At 42.6% G+C, this 15,092-nt stretch overlaps 1 protein-coding gene across 1 annotated transcript; it reads right to left on the bottom strand.

Moving 5' to 3' along the window:
• Positions 1 to 5,346: 5,346 nt before the first annotated feature.
• Positions 5,347 to 14,849, bottom strand: LOC127916345 (neuropeptide Y receptor type 2-like; the record flags this gene model as incomplete). The annotated part of the gene is given in 5 exon segments (XM_052497990.1): positions 5,347 to 6,149; positions 12,153 to 12,639; positions 13,000 to 13,115; positions 14,681 to 14,819; positions 14,822 to 14,849. Coding segments are annotated over 5 exon segments (852 nt in total), but the record flags the coding sequence as incomplete, so codon positions are not given.
• Positions 14,850 to 15,092: the final 243 nt, after the last annotated feature.

A 15,092-nucleotide genomic window follows, 5' to 3' on the forward strand; every position in this document is an offset into this window, starting at 1 on the left:
TCTCTCCTTCTCTGTCTCTCTTCTTCCCTATCACTATCCCCCTCTCTCTCTCTCTCTCTCCTTCTCTGTCTCTCTTCTTCCCTCTCACTATCTCTGTCTCTCTCTCTCTCTCTCTCCTTCTCTGTCTCTTTCTCTATGCCTGTCTCTCTCTCTCTCTGTCTCTCTTCTTCCCTCTCACTATCCCTCTCTCTCTCTCTCTCCTTCTCTGTCTCTTTCTCTACTCCTGTATCTCTGTCTCTTTATTCCTGTCTATATTTCTCTCTCCTCTTTCTCTCTCTCCTTCTCTGTCTCTTTCTCTACTCCTGTATCTCTGTCTCTATTCCTGTCTATATTTCTCTCTCTTTCTCTCCCTCTTCTTCTCTCCATCTCTCTCTGTATCTCTCACTATGTATCGCTTGCTGCATCTCTCCACCTCTTTCTGTATCTCTCTCTCTCTCTATCTCTGTATCTCTCTCTCTCTATCTCTGTATCTCTCTCTCTCTCTCTCTCTATCTCTGTATCTCTCTCTCTATATATATATCTATATATCTGTATCTCTCTCTCTCTCTCTATCTCTCTCTCTCTCTCTCTCTGTATCTCTCTGTCTCTCTATCTCTGTATCTCTCTGTCTCTCTCTATCTCTGTATCTCTCTCTCTCTCTCTCTCTCTCTCTGTATCTCTCTCTCTCTCTCTCTCTATCTCTCTCTCTCTCTCTCTCTGTATCTCTCTCTCTCTCTCTCTCTGTGTATCGCTCTCTCTGTATCTCTCTCTCTCTGTATCTCTCTGTATATATATCTGTATCTCTGTATCTCTCTCTCTCTCTCTCTATACATATCTATATATCTGTATCTCTGTATCTCTCTCTCTCTCTATCTCTGTATCTCTCTCTCTATATATCTATATATCTGTATCTCTGTATCTCTCTCTCTCTCTCTATCTCTGTATCTCTCTCTATATATATCTATATATCTGTATCTCTCTCTCTCTCTATCTCTCTCTATATATATCTATATATCTGTATCTCTCTCTATATCTCTATCTCCGTATCTCTCTCTTTTCAGTTGCTCTCTTTCTGTATCTCTCTCTCTATATATATATCTCTATATCTCTCTCTATATATATCTATATATCTGTATCTCTCTCTCTCTCTATATATATATATATATATATCTGTATCTCTCTCTATATATCTCTATCTCCGTATCTCTCTCTTTTCAGTTGCTCTCTTTCTGTATCTCTCTCTCTATATATATATCCCTATATCTCTCTCTATATATATCTATATCTCTGTATCTCTCTCTATATATATCTATATCTCTGTATATCTCTCTATATATCTCTATCTCTGTATCTCTCTCTTTTCAGTTGCTCTCTTTCTGTATCTCTCTCTCTCTATATATCTATATCTCTGTATCTCTCTCTATATATATCTATATCTCTGTATATCTCTCTATATATATCTCTCTCTATATATCTCTATCTCTGTATCTCTCTCTATGCAGTTGCTCTCTTTCTATATCTCTCTCTCTCTATATCTCTGTATCTCTCTCTATATATCTCTATCTCTGTATCTATCTCTTTTCAGTTGCTCTCTTTCTGTATCTCTCTCTCTATATATATATCTCTATATCTCTCTCTCTATATATCTATATCTCTGTATCTCTCTCTATATATATCTGTATCTCTGTATATCTCTCTATATATATCTATATCTCTGTATCTCTCTATATATATCTATAGCTCTGTATCTCTCTCTCTCTCTGTATCTCTCTCTCTGTATATATATATATATATGTATCTCTCTCTCTCTCTATATATATATATATGTATCTCTCTCTATATATATCTATATCTCTGTATCTTTCTCTCTCTCTCTATATATATATATATATATATCTGTATCTCTCTCTATATATATCTATATCTCTGTATCTCTCTCTCTCCATATATATATATATATATATGTATATATATATATATATCTGTATCTCTCTCTATATATATCTATATCTCTGTATATCTCTCTCTATATATCTATATCTCTGTATCTCTCTATATATATCTAAATCTCTGTATCTCTCTCTCTCTCTCTCTCTCTATATATATATATATCTCTGTATCTCTCTCTCTATATATACAGTTGATCTCTCTCTCTATCTCTCTCTCTATATACAGTGGGGCAAAAAAGTATTTAGTCAGCCACCAATTGTGCAAGATCTCCCACTTAAAAAGATTTAGAGAGGCCTGTAATTTTCATCATAGGTACACTTCAACTATGACAGACAAAACAAAAGTTTCTGGTTTGGGAATGTTTTAATCGTTGCTATGGGAACGACATCTTCAACGCACGTTCTAATGAACTAGCTCACCGAATCAGCGTATTCGTCAATAATGTTGTCTGACGCAATACGAAACATATCCCAGTCCACATGATGGAAGCAGTCTTGGAGTGTGGAATCAGATTGGTCGGACCAGCGTTGGACAGACCTCAGCGTGGGAGCTTCTTGTTTTAGTTTCTGTCTGTAGGCAGGGATCAACAAAATGGAGTCGTGGTCAGCTTTTCCGAAAGGAGAGCGGGGCAGGGCCTTATATGCGTTGCGGAAGTTAGAATAGCAATGATCCAAGGTTTTTCCAGCCCTGGTTGCGCAATCGATATGCTGATACAATTTAGGGAGTCTTGTTTTCAGATTAGCCCTGTTAAAATCCCCAGCTACAATGAATGCAGCCTCCAGATATATGGATTCCAGTTTGCAAAGAGTCAAATAAAGTTCGTTCAGAGGCATCGATGTGTCTGCTTGGGGGGGAATATATACGGCTGTGATTATAATCGAAGAGAATTCCCTTGGTAGATAATGCAGTCGACATTTTTATTTATTTTTTTACCTTTATTTAACCAGGCAAGTCAGTTAATTAAGAACACATTCTTATTTTCAATGACAGCCTAGGAACAGTGGGTTAACTGTCTGTTCAGGGGCAGAATGATAGATTTGTACCTTGTCGGCTCGGGGGTTTGAACTTGCAACCTTCCGGTTACTCGTCTAGCGCTCTAACCACTAGGCTACCCTGCCTACTTTTGATTGTGAGGAATTCTAAATCAGGTGAACAGAAGGACTTGAGTTCCTGTATGTTGTGATCACACCACGTGAAGTTAACCATGAAGCATACGCCCCCGCCCCTCTTCTTACCAGAAAGATGTTTGTTTCTGTCGGCGCGATGCGTGGAGAAACCAGCTGGCTGCACCGACTCCGATAGCGTCTCTCCAGTGAGCCATGTTTCCGTGAAGCAAAGAACGTTACAGTCTCTGATGTCCCTCTGGAATGCTGCCCTTGCTCGGATTTCATCAACCTTGTTGTCAAGAGACTGGACATTGGCGAGAAGAATGCTAGGGAGTGGTGCACGATGTGCCCGTCTCCGGAGTCTGACCAGAAGACCGCCTCGTTTCCCCCTTTTACAAAGTCATTTTTTGGGTCGCCGGCTGGGATCCATTCCGTTGTCCTGGTTGAAAGGCAGAATACAGGATCCGCTTCGCGAAAGTCATATTCTTGGTCGTACTGATGGTGAGTTGACGCTGCTCTTATGTTCAGTAGTTCTTCTCGACTGTATGTAATGAAACCTAAGATGACCTGGGGCACTAATGTAAGAAATAACATGTAAAAAAAACAAAAAACTGCATAGTTTCCTAGGAACGCGAAGCGAGGCGGCCATCTCTGTCGGCGCATTTTGTCTGTCAACTATGAAAATATAAAATATCCAGAAAATCACATTGTAGGATTTTTAATGAATTTATTTGCAAATTATGGTGGAAAATAAGTATTTGGTCAATAACAAAGGTTTATCTCAATACTTTGTTATATACCCTTTGTTGGCAATGACAGATGTCAAACGTTTTCTGTAAGTCTTCACAAGGTTTTCACACACTGTTGCTGGTATTTTGGCCCATTCCTCCATGCAGATCTCCTCTAGAGCAGTGATGTTTTGGGGCTGTTGCTGGGCAACACGGACTTTCAACTCCCTCCAAAGATTTTCTATGGGGTTGAGATCTGGAGACTGGCTAGGCCACTCCAGGACATTGAAATGCTTCTTACGAAGCCACTCCTTCGTTGCCCGGGCGGTATGTTTGGGATCATTGTCATGCTTAAAGACCCAGCCACGTTTCATCTTCAATGCCCTTGCTGATGGAAGGAGGTTTTCAGTCAAAATCTCACGATACATGGCCCCATTCATTCTTTCTTTTACACGGATCACTCGTCCTGGTCCCTTTGCAGACAAACAGCCCCAAAGCACAATGTTTCCACCCCCATGCTTCACAGTAAGTATGGTGTTCTTTGGATGCAACTCAGCATTCTTTGTCCTCCAAACACGACGAGTTGAGTTTTTACCAAAAAGTTATATTTTGGTTTCATCTGACCATATGACATTCTCCCAATCTTCTTCTGGATCATCCAAATGCTCTCTAGCAAACTTCAGATGGGCCTGGACATGTACTGGCTTAAGCAGGGGGACACATCTGGCACTGCAGGATTTGAGTTACAGTTGAGTTTACAGGCCTCTCTCATCTTTTTAAGTTGGCTGACTAAATACTTTTTTGCCCCACTGTATATTTATATTATTCTGTATCTCTCTCTCTATATACAGTTGCTATCTCTCTTTATCTTTCTCTTTCACTCTGGAACAATATTTGAATCTCCTTTTCTGAGACCAAGTATTTGTTTTATGTCCCGCTGTCTCATGGAGCGAGCTTATCCAACTTTAACTATCTTTAATAACCTTATTTTTTTCTGTCCTCTCCTCCTCCTCCTCCCCCCTCTATCTCTTCCTCCTCACTGAAGTGAAACACAACTTTCTGTCTGTCATTTGATATCATGCACTGTTACAGAGAGGAGTCAGCCATTTCCTGATTACTCCTTTCGTCAGAAGACAGATAACACAAACATTCTGTTGACAGCCCCTGTTGCCATGGCACTTTACTCTATTTCTCTTACCCCCCTTTTCTTTCTGGAACATATCCTCTCTCTCTCTCTCTCCCTCCCTCTCTATGTCTCTCTCTCTCTCTCTCTCTCTCTCTCTCTCTCTATGTCTCTCTCTCTCTCTCTCTCTATCTCCCTCTGTCTCTCCCTCCCTCTGTCTCTCCCTCCCTCTGTCTCTCCCTCCCTCTGTCTCTCTCTCTCTCTCTCTCTCTCTCTCTCTCTGTCTCTCCCTCCCTCTCTCCCTCTCTCTGTCTCTCCCTCTCTCTCCCTCTCTCTCTCCCTCTCTCTCTCTCCCTCTCTCTCTCTCTCTCTCTCTCTCTCTCTCTCTCCCTCTCTCTCTCCTCTCTCTGTCTCCCTGTCTGTCTGTCTGTCTGTCTGTCTGTCTGTCTGTCTGTCTGTCTGTCTGTCTGTCTGTCTGTCTCTCTCTCTAAAAGAGATCAAACCGTAGTTGTTGTACATCTCATACCATTACCTACATATAATGTATGCATTAGGTTTGGGCAGAATCCAGGTTTTCTTCATACTGTCCTTCTCTCATCCCGGGATTTACGGTATTACCAGCTTAGTACACAAAGGGGCACCAAAGAAAACCTCACAAAAATGCCAGAATGCTAACAAAACTAGCACAAGTAATAGTACATTTCCAGGGAGGTTGCTAGCTAAACATACTAACCAGCGCAAACGAAAATAAACAAAAATCCAACTCATGAAGTTATACATATGTAGATAGGAGCTATCAAAGGTCATTTTTTTGGTGAGTTTGGATATTTACAAGCGAATGTGAATGAGAGACATTGTGCAAATGAACAACGTGTTGACGCACGCTTGTCTGAAGGAAGAACAGTAGTGGCTCTGGAGCAGCATGTGTACACGCTGTGTCTGTGTGGAGTCTGGAGTCGTTAGGGCAACAGGCCTGCCTGCTCTGAGAAGATGGGGGAGGAGCAGACAGGTGAGAACAGAGAAGAAAAAGATAGATGGCAGCTGAACAGATAACTAATTCAAAGTGGCTTTAACTTCTCAAACAAGGCAGAAAGCTTACACAATGACCGACCGGCTCGATTCGATCTTATGTACTGTAGCAAAATTTGAAATGGTGAGCTAAAAAATGGTATATGATGGCACTACAGTTGAGGAACAATGGGAAAGTAATGCTGTTTTAATAAACTTGTAACCACACCTTTGAGAAAACGGTCCTTGAATGTTTTGGTAAACCTACTGGAGAGCTCTTCTTTTGTCTCCACCCATTCAGCATTGTTCACACCCTCTTAAGCTTTAGCCCCACCCATTCAGCATCGTTCACACCCTCTTAAGCCTTAAGCCACACCCATCTCTTTAAGGATTCACAGCTGATGCCATGTACTAAAAAACCAAAGCTTTCAAGACGAAAGGCTGGTTTATACTACGGGTGTACTTCGTAAATTCAATATGGCCTGTGCGCTCTGGGCTTTTGGAAACTTAAAGTGTCGTCAGATTGTCCGTTCGTAAATTCGGACACTGGGCATTCTGATGGAGGAGTAGGCTTGATCTGAGCGTTCTGACCTCACAACGGCAGTCAAACACCCAAGCTAACTGGCTTGGGTGTTACTACCTGACTAGCTTGTTAGCTACTTCCAGACACAAATTAGAGAACACCCCACTCTGACCATTTTACCCACCCTGGCAGAGCTGGTTAGGCTGTGTATGTTATTTAGGGCGTTGGTGACTATTGCTACTGGCAACTATTTAGTTACGCTTTTTTTGGCCAACGTTTACTGACACCGGCCAACGGGTGTTGAGTGTTCGTAAATTCGTCAGTTATTCTGCGCTCTGGCTCACTGAGACGAGAGTGCTCTGAAATCGGAGTAGATAGCCAGAGCGAATTTACCAGCTACGTCTATCGACAGTTGTCATAGTGACATCATGAACAGTCTATTGAAATAGTTACTTGCATAGTGGAGTCTTTTGTTTAGACAAGTAGCTAGCAGGTAGCTAACTAGCTAGCTAAACAACGAACCATAATCCCAACCCATAACGTTACTACCCTGCATGAATCTGCAGGTAGCTAACCAACCAGGTTCAATGTTATCTCGCTAACATTAGGCTATAACTAGCAATGCAAATTCCTCTGAGATACTATTACAACACAGATCATACACATAACGTTAGCTAACGAGCCAGCCAGCTAACGTTAGCTAACAGTACGCTTTAACTTGAAATGAAAACGACTTTCTGACTAAATTTGAAATGTGTAATATCTGAAAAATGTAGCTAGCTAGATTATTTTACCCGTATACATGAATGGACGCTCCTCCATCTCTGTCACGGTTGCCCTTAGTTTGAAGATGTAATCCGAAGACTGGTGTTTTATACAACAACCTTCAGTGTGTTCTCTTTTCAACTCCCTCTGCATATTTACAATCAAACGCCAGAACTTTCTCCATCTCCTTAGTGATCATACTCTAATTCTACTGATTTCAAAACTCTGTCCTACAGAAAGTAGAGAGCAACACTTTTGCAGTTCTACTGCGTGATACCTTTCAAAAAAGCTGCGTTATAAAGTATGGCCTACTCACACTGACCAGCTCATCTTATAGACAAAAACCTGCTACATGGCAGACCAATCCGAGCTCATCTCTCGGCATGTCCAGCCCACCCATTATCGCAGCCAATCATGGCTAGCGGCAAGGTTCCTTACTTTTTCCACGGCTAAACTAACTAGGCTCGTAATTTAACCATTTTAATCGTATTTACAGATGGCACATTTGTTATTAAGGCACATGAAAGTTCACATGTCCCAGAAGACATTTCTGCCAACAAAATTAACATTTTGATAAAAAAAAGTTTTACTTTCAAATGATTGTCCTGTAAGAAATATTTTGCTGTATTTTGTAAACGCAATAATGTAAAATGCTTCTTATTGTAATTTCTACTCGACATCAGACTAATTCTGTGCATCAGTTGCACTTATCCCCTCAGATGAGAATTCATTATGGAGCTACTGTTCTCCATCATTATATCAGCAGACAGCACTCTGATGGGGAGCTACTGTTCTCCATCATGCTATCAGCAGACAGCACTCTGATGTGGAGCTACTGTTCTCCATCATTCTATCAGCAGACAGACTGATGGGGAGCTACTGTTCTCCATCATTCTATCAGCAGACAGACTGATGTGGAGCTACTGTTCTCCATCATTCTATCAGCAGACAGACTGATGTGGAGCTACTGTTCTCCATCATTCTATCAGCAGACAGACTGATGTGGAGCTACTGTTCTCCATCATTCTACCAGCAGACAGCACTCTGATGTGTAGCTACTGTTCTCCATCATTCTATCAGCAGACAACACTCTGATGTGGAGCTACTGTTCTCCATCATTCTATCAGCAGACAGACACTGATGTGGAGCTACTGTTCTCCATCATTCTATCAGCAGACAACACTCTGATGTGGAGCTACTGTTCTCCATCATTCTATCAGCAGACAGACTGATGTGGAGCTACTGTTCTCCATCATTCTATCAGCAGACAGACTGAGACTGATGTGGAGCTACTGTTCTCCATCATTCTATCAGCAGATGTGGAGCTACTGTTCTCCATCATTCTACCAGCAGACAGCACTCTGATGATGTGGAGCTACTGTTCTCCATCATTCTATCAGCAGACAGCACTCTGATGTGGAGCTACTGTTCTCCATCATTCTATCAGCAGACAGCACTCTGATGTGGAGCTACTGTTCTCCATCATTCTATCAGCAGACAACACTCTGATGTGTTCTCCATCATTCTATCAGAGCAGCACTCTGATGTGGAGCTACTGTTCTCCATCATTCTATCAGCAGACAGCACTCTGATGTGGAGCTACTGTTCTCCATCATTCTATCAGCAGACTCACTCTGATGTGAGCTACTGTTCTCCATCATTCTATCAGTAGACAGCACTCTGATGTGGGGCTACTGTTCTCCATCATTCTATCAGCAGACAGCCTGATGTGGAGCTACTGTCCTCCATCATTCTATCAGCAGACAGACTGATGTGGAGCTACTGTTCTCCATCATTCTATCAGCACTCTGATGTGGAGCTACTGTTCTCCATCATTCTATCAGCACTCTGATGTGGAGCTACTGTTCTCCATCATTCTATCAGCAGACAGCACTCTGATGTGGAGCTACTGTTCTCCATCATTCTATCAGCAGACAGCACTGATGTGGAGCTACTGTTCTCCATCATTCTATCAGCAGACAGCACTCTGATGTGGAGCTACTGTTCTCCATCATTCTATCAGCAGACAGACTGATGTGGAGCTACTGTTCTCCATCATTCTATCAGCAGACAGCACTCTGATGTGGAGCTGATGTGTGGAGCTACTGTTCTCCATCATTCTATCAGCAGACAGCACTCTGATGTGGAGCTACTGTTCTCCATCATTCTATCAGCAGACAGCACTCTGATGTGTAGCTACTGTTCTCCATCATTCTATCAGCAGACAGACTGATGTGATGTGGAGCTACTGTTCTCCATCATTCTATCAGCAGACAGACTGATGTGGAGCTACTGTTCTCCATCATTCTATCAGCAGACAGAACCATTATCCACATTATGTATCCATTATCCACATTATGTATCCATTATGTATCCATTATCCACATTATGTATCCATTATGTATCCATTATGTATCCATTATCCACATTATGTATCCATTATGTATCCATTATGTATCCATTATCTATCCATTATCCACATTATGTATCCATTATGTATCCATTATGTATCCATTATCCACATTATGTATCCATTATGTATCCATTATGTATCCATTATCCACATTATGTATCCATTATGTATCCATTATGTATCCATTATGTATCCATTATTTATCCATTATGTATCCATTATGTATCCGTTATGTATCCATTATCCACATTATGTATCCATTATCCACATTATGTATCCACTATGTATCCATTATGTATCCATTATGTATCCATTATGTATCCATTATCCACATTATGTATCCATTATGTATCCATTATCCACATTATATATCAATATGTATCCATTATGTATCCATTATGTATCCATTATGTATCCATTATGTATCCATTATCCACATTATATATCAATATGTATCCATTATGTATCCATTATGTATCCATTATGTATCCATTATGTATCCATTATCCACATTATATATCAATATGTATCCATTATGTATCCATTATGTATCCATTATGTATCCGTTATCCACATTATGTATCCATTATGTATCCAATATGTATCCATTATGTATCCATTATCCACATGATGTATCCATTATGTATCCATTATGTATCCATTATGTATCCGTTATCCACATTATGTATCCATTATGTATCCATTATGTATCCAATATGTATCCATTATGTATCCATTATGTATCCATTATGTATCCATTATCCACATTATGTATCCATTATGTATCCATTATGTATCCATTATGTATCCATTATGTATCCATTATGTATCCATTATCCACATTATGTATCCATTATGTATCCATTATGTATCCATTATGTATCCATTATGTATCCATTATCCACATTATGTATCCATTATGTATCCATTATCCACATTATGTATCCATTATCCACATTATGTATCCATTATCCACATTATGTATCCATTATCCACATTATGTATCCATTATGTATCCATTATCCACATTATGTATCCATTATCCACATTATGTATCCATTATGTATCCATTATGTATCCATTATCCACATTATGTATCCATTATCCACATTATGTATCCATTATGTATCCATTATCCACATTATGTATCCATTATGTATCCATTATCCACATTATGTATCCATTATGTATCCATTATGTATCCATTATGTATCCATTATGTATCCATTATGTATCCATTATCCACATTATGTATCCATTATGTATCCATTATCCACATTATGTATCCATTCTGTATCCATTATATATTCATGTATTATAAAGGATTTCAGTCGGTCCATCAACATTACATCATGATTTGCCACCATTTCATCCATCTTGGCTCAAAATGGCGCCCACGTCACGCCACAGTTTCCCCAACATGCTATGGTTTGTCATGCTTTCCTAATGTCACCAGTGTCTCACATTCTTTTTCCTGAACTCTCTGTCGTTGTGACTCATCACTTCACCTTTCACATTTTCACCATCTCACCCATTGACTTATAGAAATGCCAAGACATCGAGGGACAGCCGAAACACCCACACACACACACAAACACACACACACACACACACACACACACACACACACACACACACACACACACACACACACACACACACACACACACACACACACACACACACACACACACACACACACACACACACACACACACACACACACACACACGGAGACACACACAGTCAAATGGCACCCCATTCCTCTATATAGTGCACTACACTTGACCAGGGCCCTGATAGATAATAAGGTGCCATTTGGGACACAACAAACTTTTCAAACAACTCTAAAGCTGCGACCCAAAAACATTCTGGCATTTGGGACTAAATTTAGGTCATCATCACCTGTGCACAGCCAGCCAGCCAGCCAGCCAGTCCCAGCCAGTCCCAGCCCATTGCTGTTCCCCACTTAGGAACAAACTAAACTGGTTAGAATTTAAGCTCCTTTTTCATTGTTTTTTTCTCTCTGTCATCTTTGTTGTTTTTGTTGCTTCATCCCATCTCTGACATTTTCTCTTTATTTATGTGTTCCGGAGGCAGTGGTTTAATCTCTCTATCTCTGTCTCTCACTCACCCTCATCTTATGTGTTCATTCACAGATGCAATTATTCTCTCTAGCCTTCCTTTCTCCCATCTCAGTGATTTTCTCTCTTCAGTCTCTTCTCTTCCCTACCCTCTTCACGTTCTATATATTTCTCTCTCTCCATCTCTCACTCCTTTCTCCTTCACTCCTCTTTATCTTCTTCTCTCTCTCCTACTCTCTATCTTCTGTTTCAGAGGTCTGTAGCATTGAGATGGTTCGTCACACCATCCTGGGCCTCTAGGTCCATCTTCGTCCCTCCTCCTCCTCCTCCTCCTCCTCCTCCTCCTCCTCCTCCTCCTCCTCCTCCTCCTCTCCTCCCTCTTTCAATCCTTCTTCTTCACCTCCTGCCTTCCCTACCCCTCTCCTTCCTTCCCTCCTCCATCTCTTCCTCCTCCTCCTCCTCCATCTCTTCCTCCCTTCGGATGCACACTATCCATTCTCTGCTCACAGCGGAACACGGTCGTGAACGCGGTGCGATAGTTGCTGTTCATCCACCCGTAGAGCAGAGGGTTGGCGAACGTTGAGCACATGGCCACCACGTGGAACAGCGTGTACAGCAGTCTAAAATCCCTCATGTCCAAGACGGAGCCGTCGATATCCGTGGCCAATTGAAAAGCGTGGAACGGCAGCCAACTGACCGCGAACACCACGACCACGGTCACCAGCATCTTGGTGGTTTTGCGTCGTCGGCGGTGGCGGTCGTTGCGGCCGGCGGGGGACATGTGGGAACGGAGTTTGGACCAGATACGAGCGTAGGCGAAGGAGATGACGGCTAGAGGGAGAACGTATTGGAGGAGGAGCATGGAGATTGAATAGACTGTCCCGTCTGTCGAGCTGCCCGGCCACTTCTCTGTACACACCTGGAGAAGAGGAGAGAGGGTTAGGGTGTGTGTGTGTGTGTGTGTGTGTGTGTGTGTGTGTGTGTGTGTGTGTGTGTGTGTGTGTGTTTGTTTGTGTGTGTGTGTGTGTGTGTGTTTGTGTGTGTGTGTTGTGTGTGTGTGTGTTCGTGTGTGTGTGTGTGTGTGTGTGTGTGTGTGTGTGTGTGTGTGTGTGTGTGTGTGTGTGTGTGTGTGTGTGTGTGTGTGTGTGTGTGTGTGTGTTTGTGTGTGTGTGTTTGTGTGTGTGTGTGTGTGTGTGTGTGTGTGTGTGTGTGTGTGTGTGTGTGTGTGTGTGTGTGTGTGTGTGTGTGTGTGTGTGTGTGTGTGTGAGCGAGCGAGACCTACCTGTATAAACTGTCCTGGAGCCAGATTGAAGGTACCATACTCTCTGAAGATAGCTAGTGGACTGGCCAGCACCGCACTCAGTACCCATGTGGCGGCAATCACCCCGAAACACACATCCTTTCTCATCCTGGTCTCCAGGTGGTACACTATACACCTGTCAATCAATCAATCAGCCAGTCAATCAATCAACCAATCAGTAAGCCAGCCAGTCAATCAGCCAGTCAATCAATCAATCCATCACCCAGCCAGTGAATCAGCCAGCCAGTCAATCAGCCAGTCCATCAATCAATCCATCACCCAGCCAGTGAATCAGCCAGCCAGTCAATCAGCCAGTCAATCAATCAATCATCAATCCAGCCAGTCAATCAGCCAGCCAGTCAATCAGCCAGTCAATCAATCAATCCATCACCCAGCCAGTCAATCAGCCAGTCAATCAATCAATCCATCACCCAGCCAGTCAATCAGCCAGTCAATCAATCAGCCAGTCAATCAGCCAGCCAGTCAATCAGCCAGTCAATCAGCCAGCCAGTCAATCAGCCAGTCAATCAGCCAGCCAGTCAATCAGCCAGTCAATCACCCAGCCAGTCAATCAGCCAGTCAATCAATCAATCCATCACCCAGCCAGTCAATCAGTCAGCCAGTCAATCAGTCAGTCAGTCAGTCAGTCAGTCAGCCAGTCAATCAGTCAGTCAGTCAGTCAATCAGTCAGCCAGTCAATCAATCAGTCAGCCAGTCAGTCAATCAGCCAGTCAATCAATCAGTCAGTCAGTCAGCCAGCCAGTCAGTCAGTCAGTCAGTCAATCAGTCAGCCAGTCAATCAATCAGTCAGCCAGACAGTCAATCAGCCAGTCAATCAATCAGTCAGTCAGTCAGCCAGCCAGTCAGTCAGTCAGTCAATCAGTCAGCCAGACAGTCAATCAGCCAGTCAGTCAGTCAATCAGTCAGCCAGTCAATCAGCCAGTCAGTCAGTCAATCAGTCAGCCAGTCAATCAGCCAGCCAATCAGTAAGCCAGTCAATCAGCCAGTCAATCAATCAGTCAGCCCAGTCAATCAGTTAGCCAGTCAATCAGTCAGCCAGACAATCAGTCAGCCAGCCAGTCAATCAATCAGACAGCCAGTCAATCAGTCAGCCAGCCAGTCAATCAAACAATCAGTCAGTCAGTCAGCCAGTCAATCAGTCAGCCAGCCAGTCAATCAATCAATCCATCACCCAGCCAATCAGTCAGTCAGTCAGTCAGTCAATCAGACAGTCAATCAGCCAGCCAGTCAATCAGCCAGTCAGTCAATCAGCCAGTCAATCAGCCAGCCAGTCAATCAGCCAGTCAATCAATCAATCAGTCAGTCAGTCAATCAGACAGTCAATCAGCCAGCCAGTCAATCAGACAGTCAATCAGCCAGCCAGTCAATCAGCCAGCCAGTCAATCAGCCAGTCAATCAATCAGCCAGTCAAATCAGCCAGTCAATCAGCCAGCCAGTCAATCAGTCAATCAATCAGTCAGTCAGTCAATCAGCCAGCCAGTCAGTCAGTCAAACAATCAGTCAGTCAATCAGACATCAATCAGCCAAATCAAAGCCAGTAATCAAGCAATTAATCAAGCCAGTCAATCAGCCAGTCAATCAATCTCAGTGATGAAGTCTCACCTGCCAGTCAATCAGCCAGCCTGTCAATCAGTCATCAGTCAGTTAGGCTATGGCAATTAATAGTTGATGAAGTCTCACCTGTGTCTATCGAGGGCTATGACGTTGAGCGTCACCGTGGATACGTGGACAGCCAATCCCTGTGCATAGGGAAGCGGGAAACAAAGCAGCTGGCCAAACTTCCACTCCCCGAGCAGAGTATAGACCAACGTGAAGGGGAGCACAATGTATTCACCAGGAGGTCAGCTAGAGAGAGAGGGGGAAGGGTTGGAGACAGACAGACAGACAGACAGACAGACAGACAGACAGAAAGACAGACAGACAGACAGACAGACAGACAGACAGAGAGAGACAGAGAGCGGGACAGAGACAGAGGGATAGAGAGAGAGAGAGAGAGAGAGAGAGACAGAGAGACAGAGATAGAGAGAGACAGAGAGACAGAGATAGAAGTGAGAGAGAGAGACTACATTATATCATATATATTTTGATTTGC

This window comes from Oncorhynchus keta, chromosome 35 (assembly GCF_023373465.1).
Source record: "Oncorhynchus keta strain PuntledgeMale-10-30-2019 chromosome 35, Oket_V2, whole genome shotgun sequence".
In the NCBI taxonomy this organism is placed as follows: domain Eukaryota; kingdom Metazoa; phylum Chordata; class Actinopteri; order Salmoniformes; family Salmonidae; genus Oncorhynchus; species Oncorhynchus keta.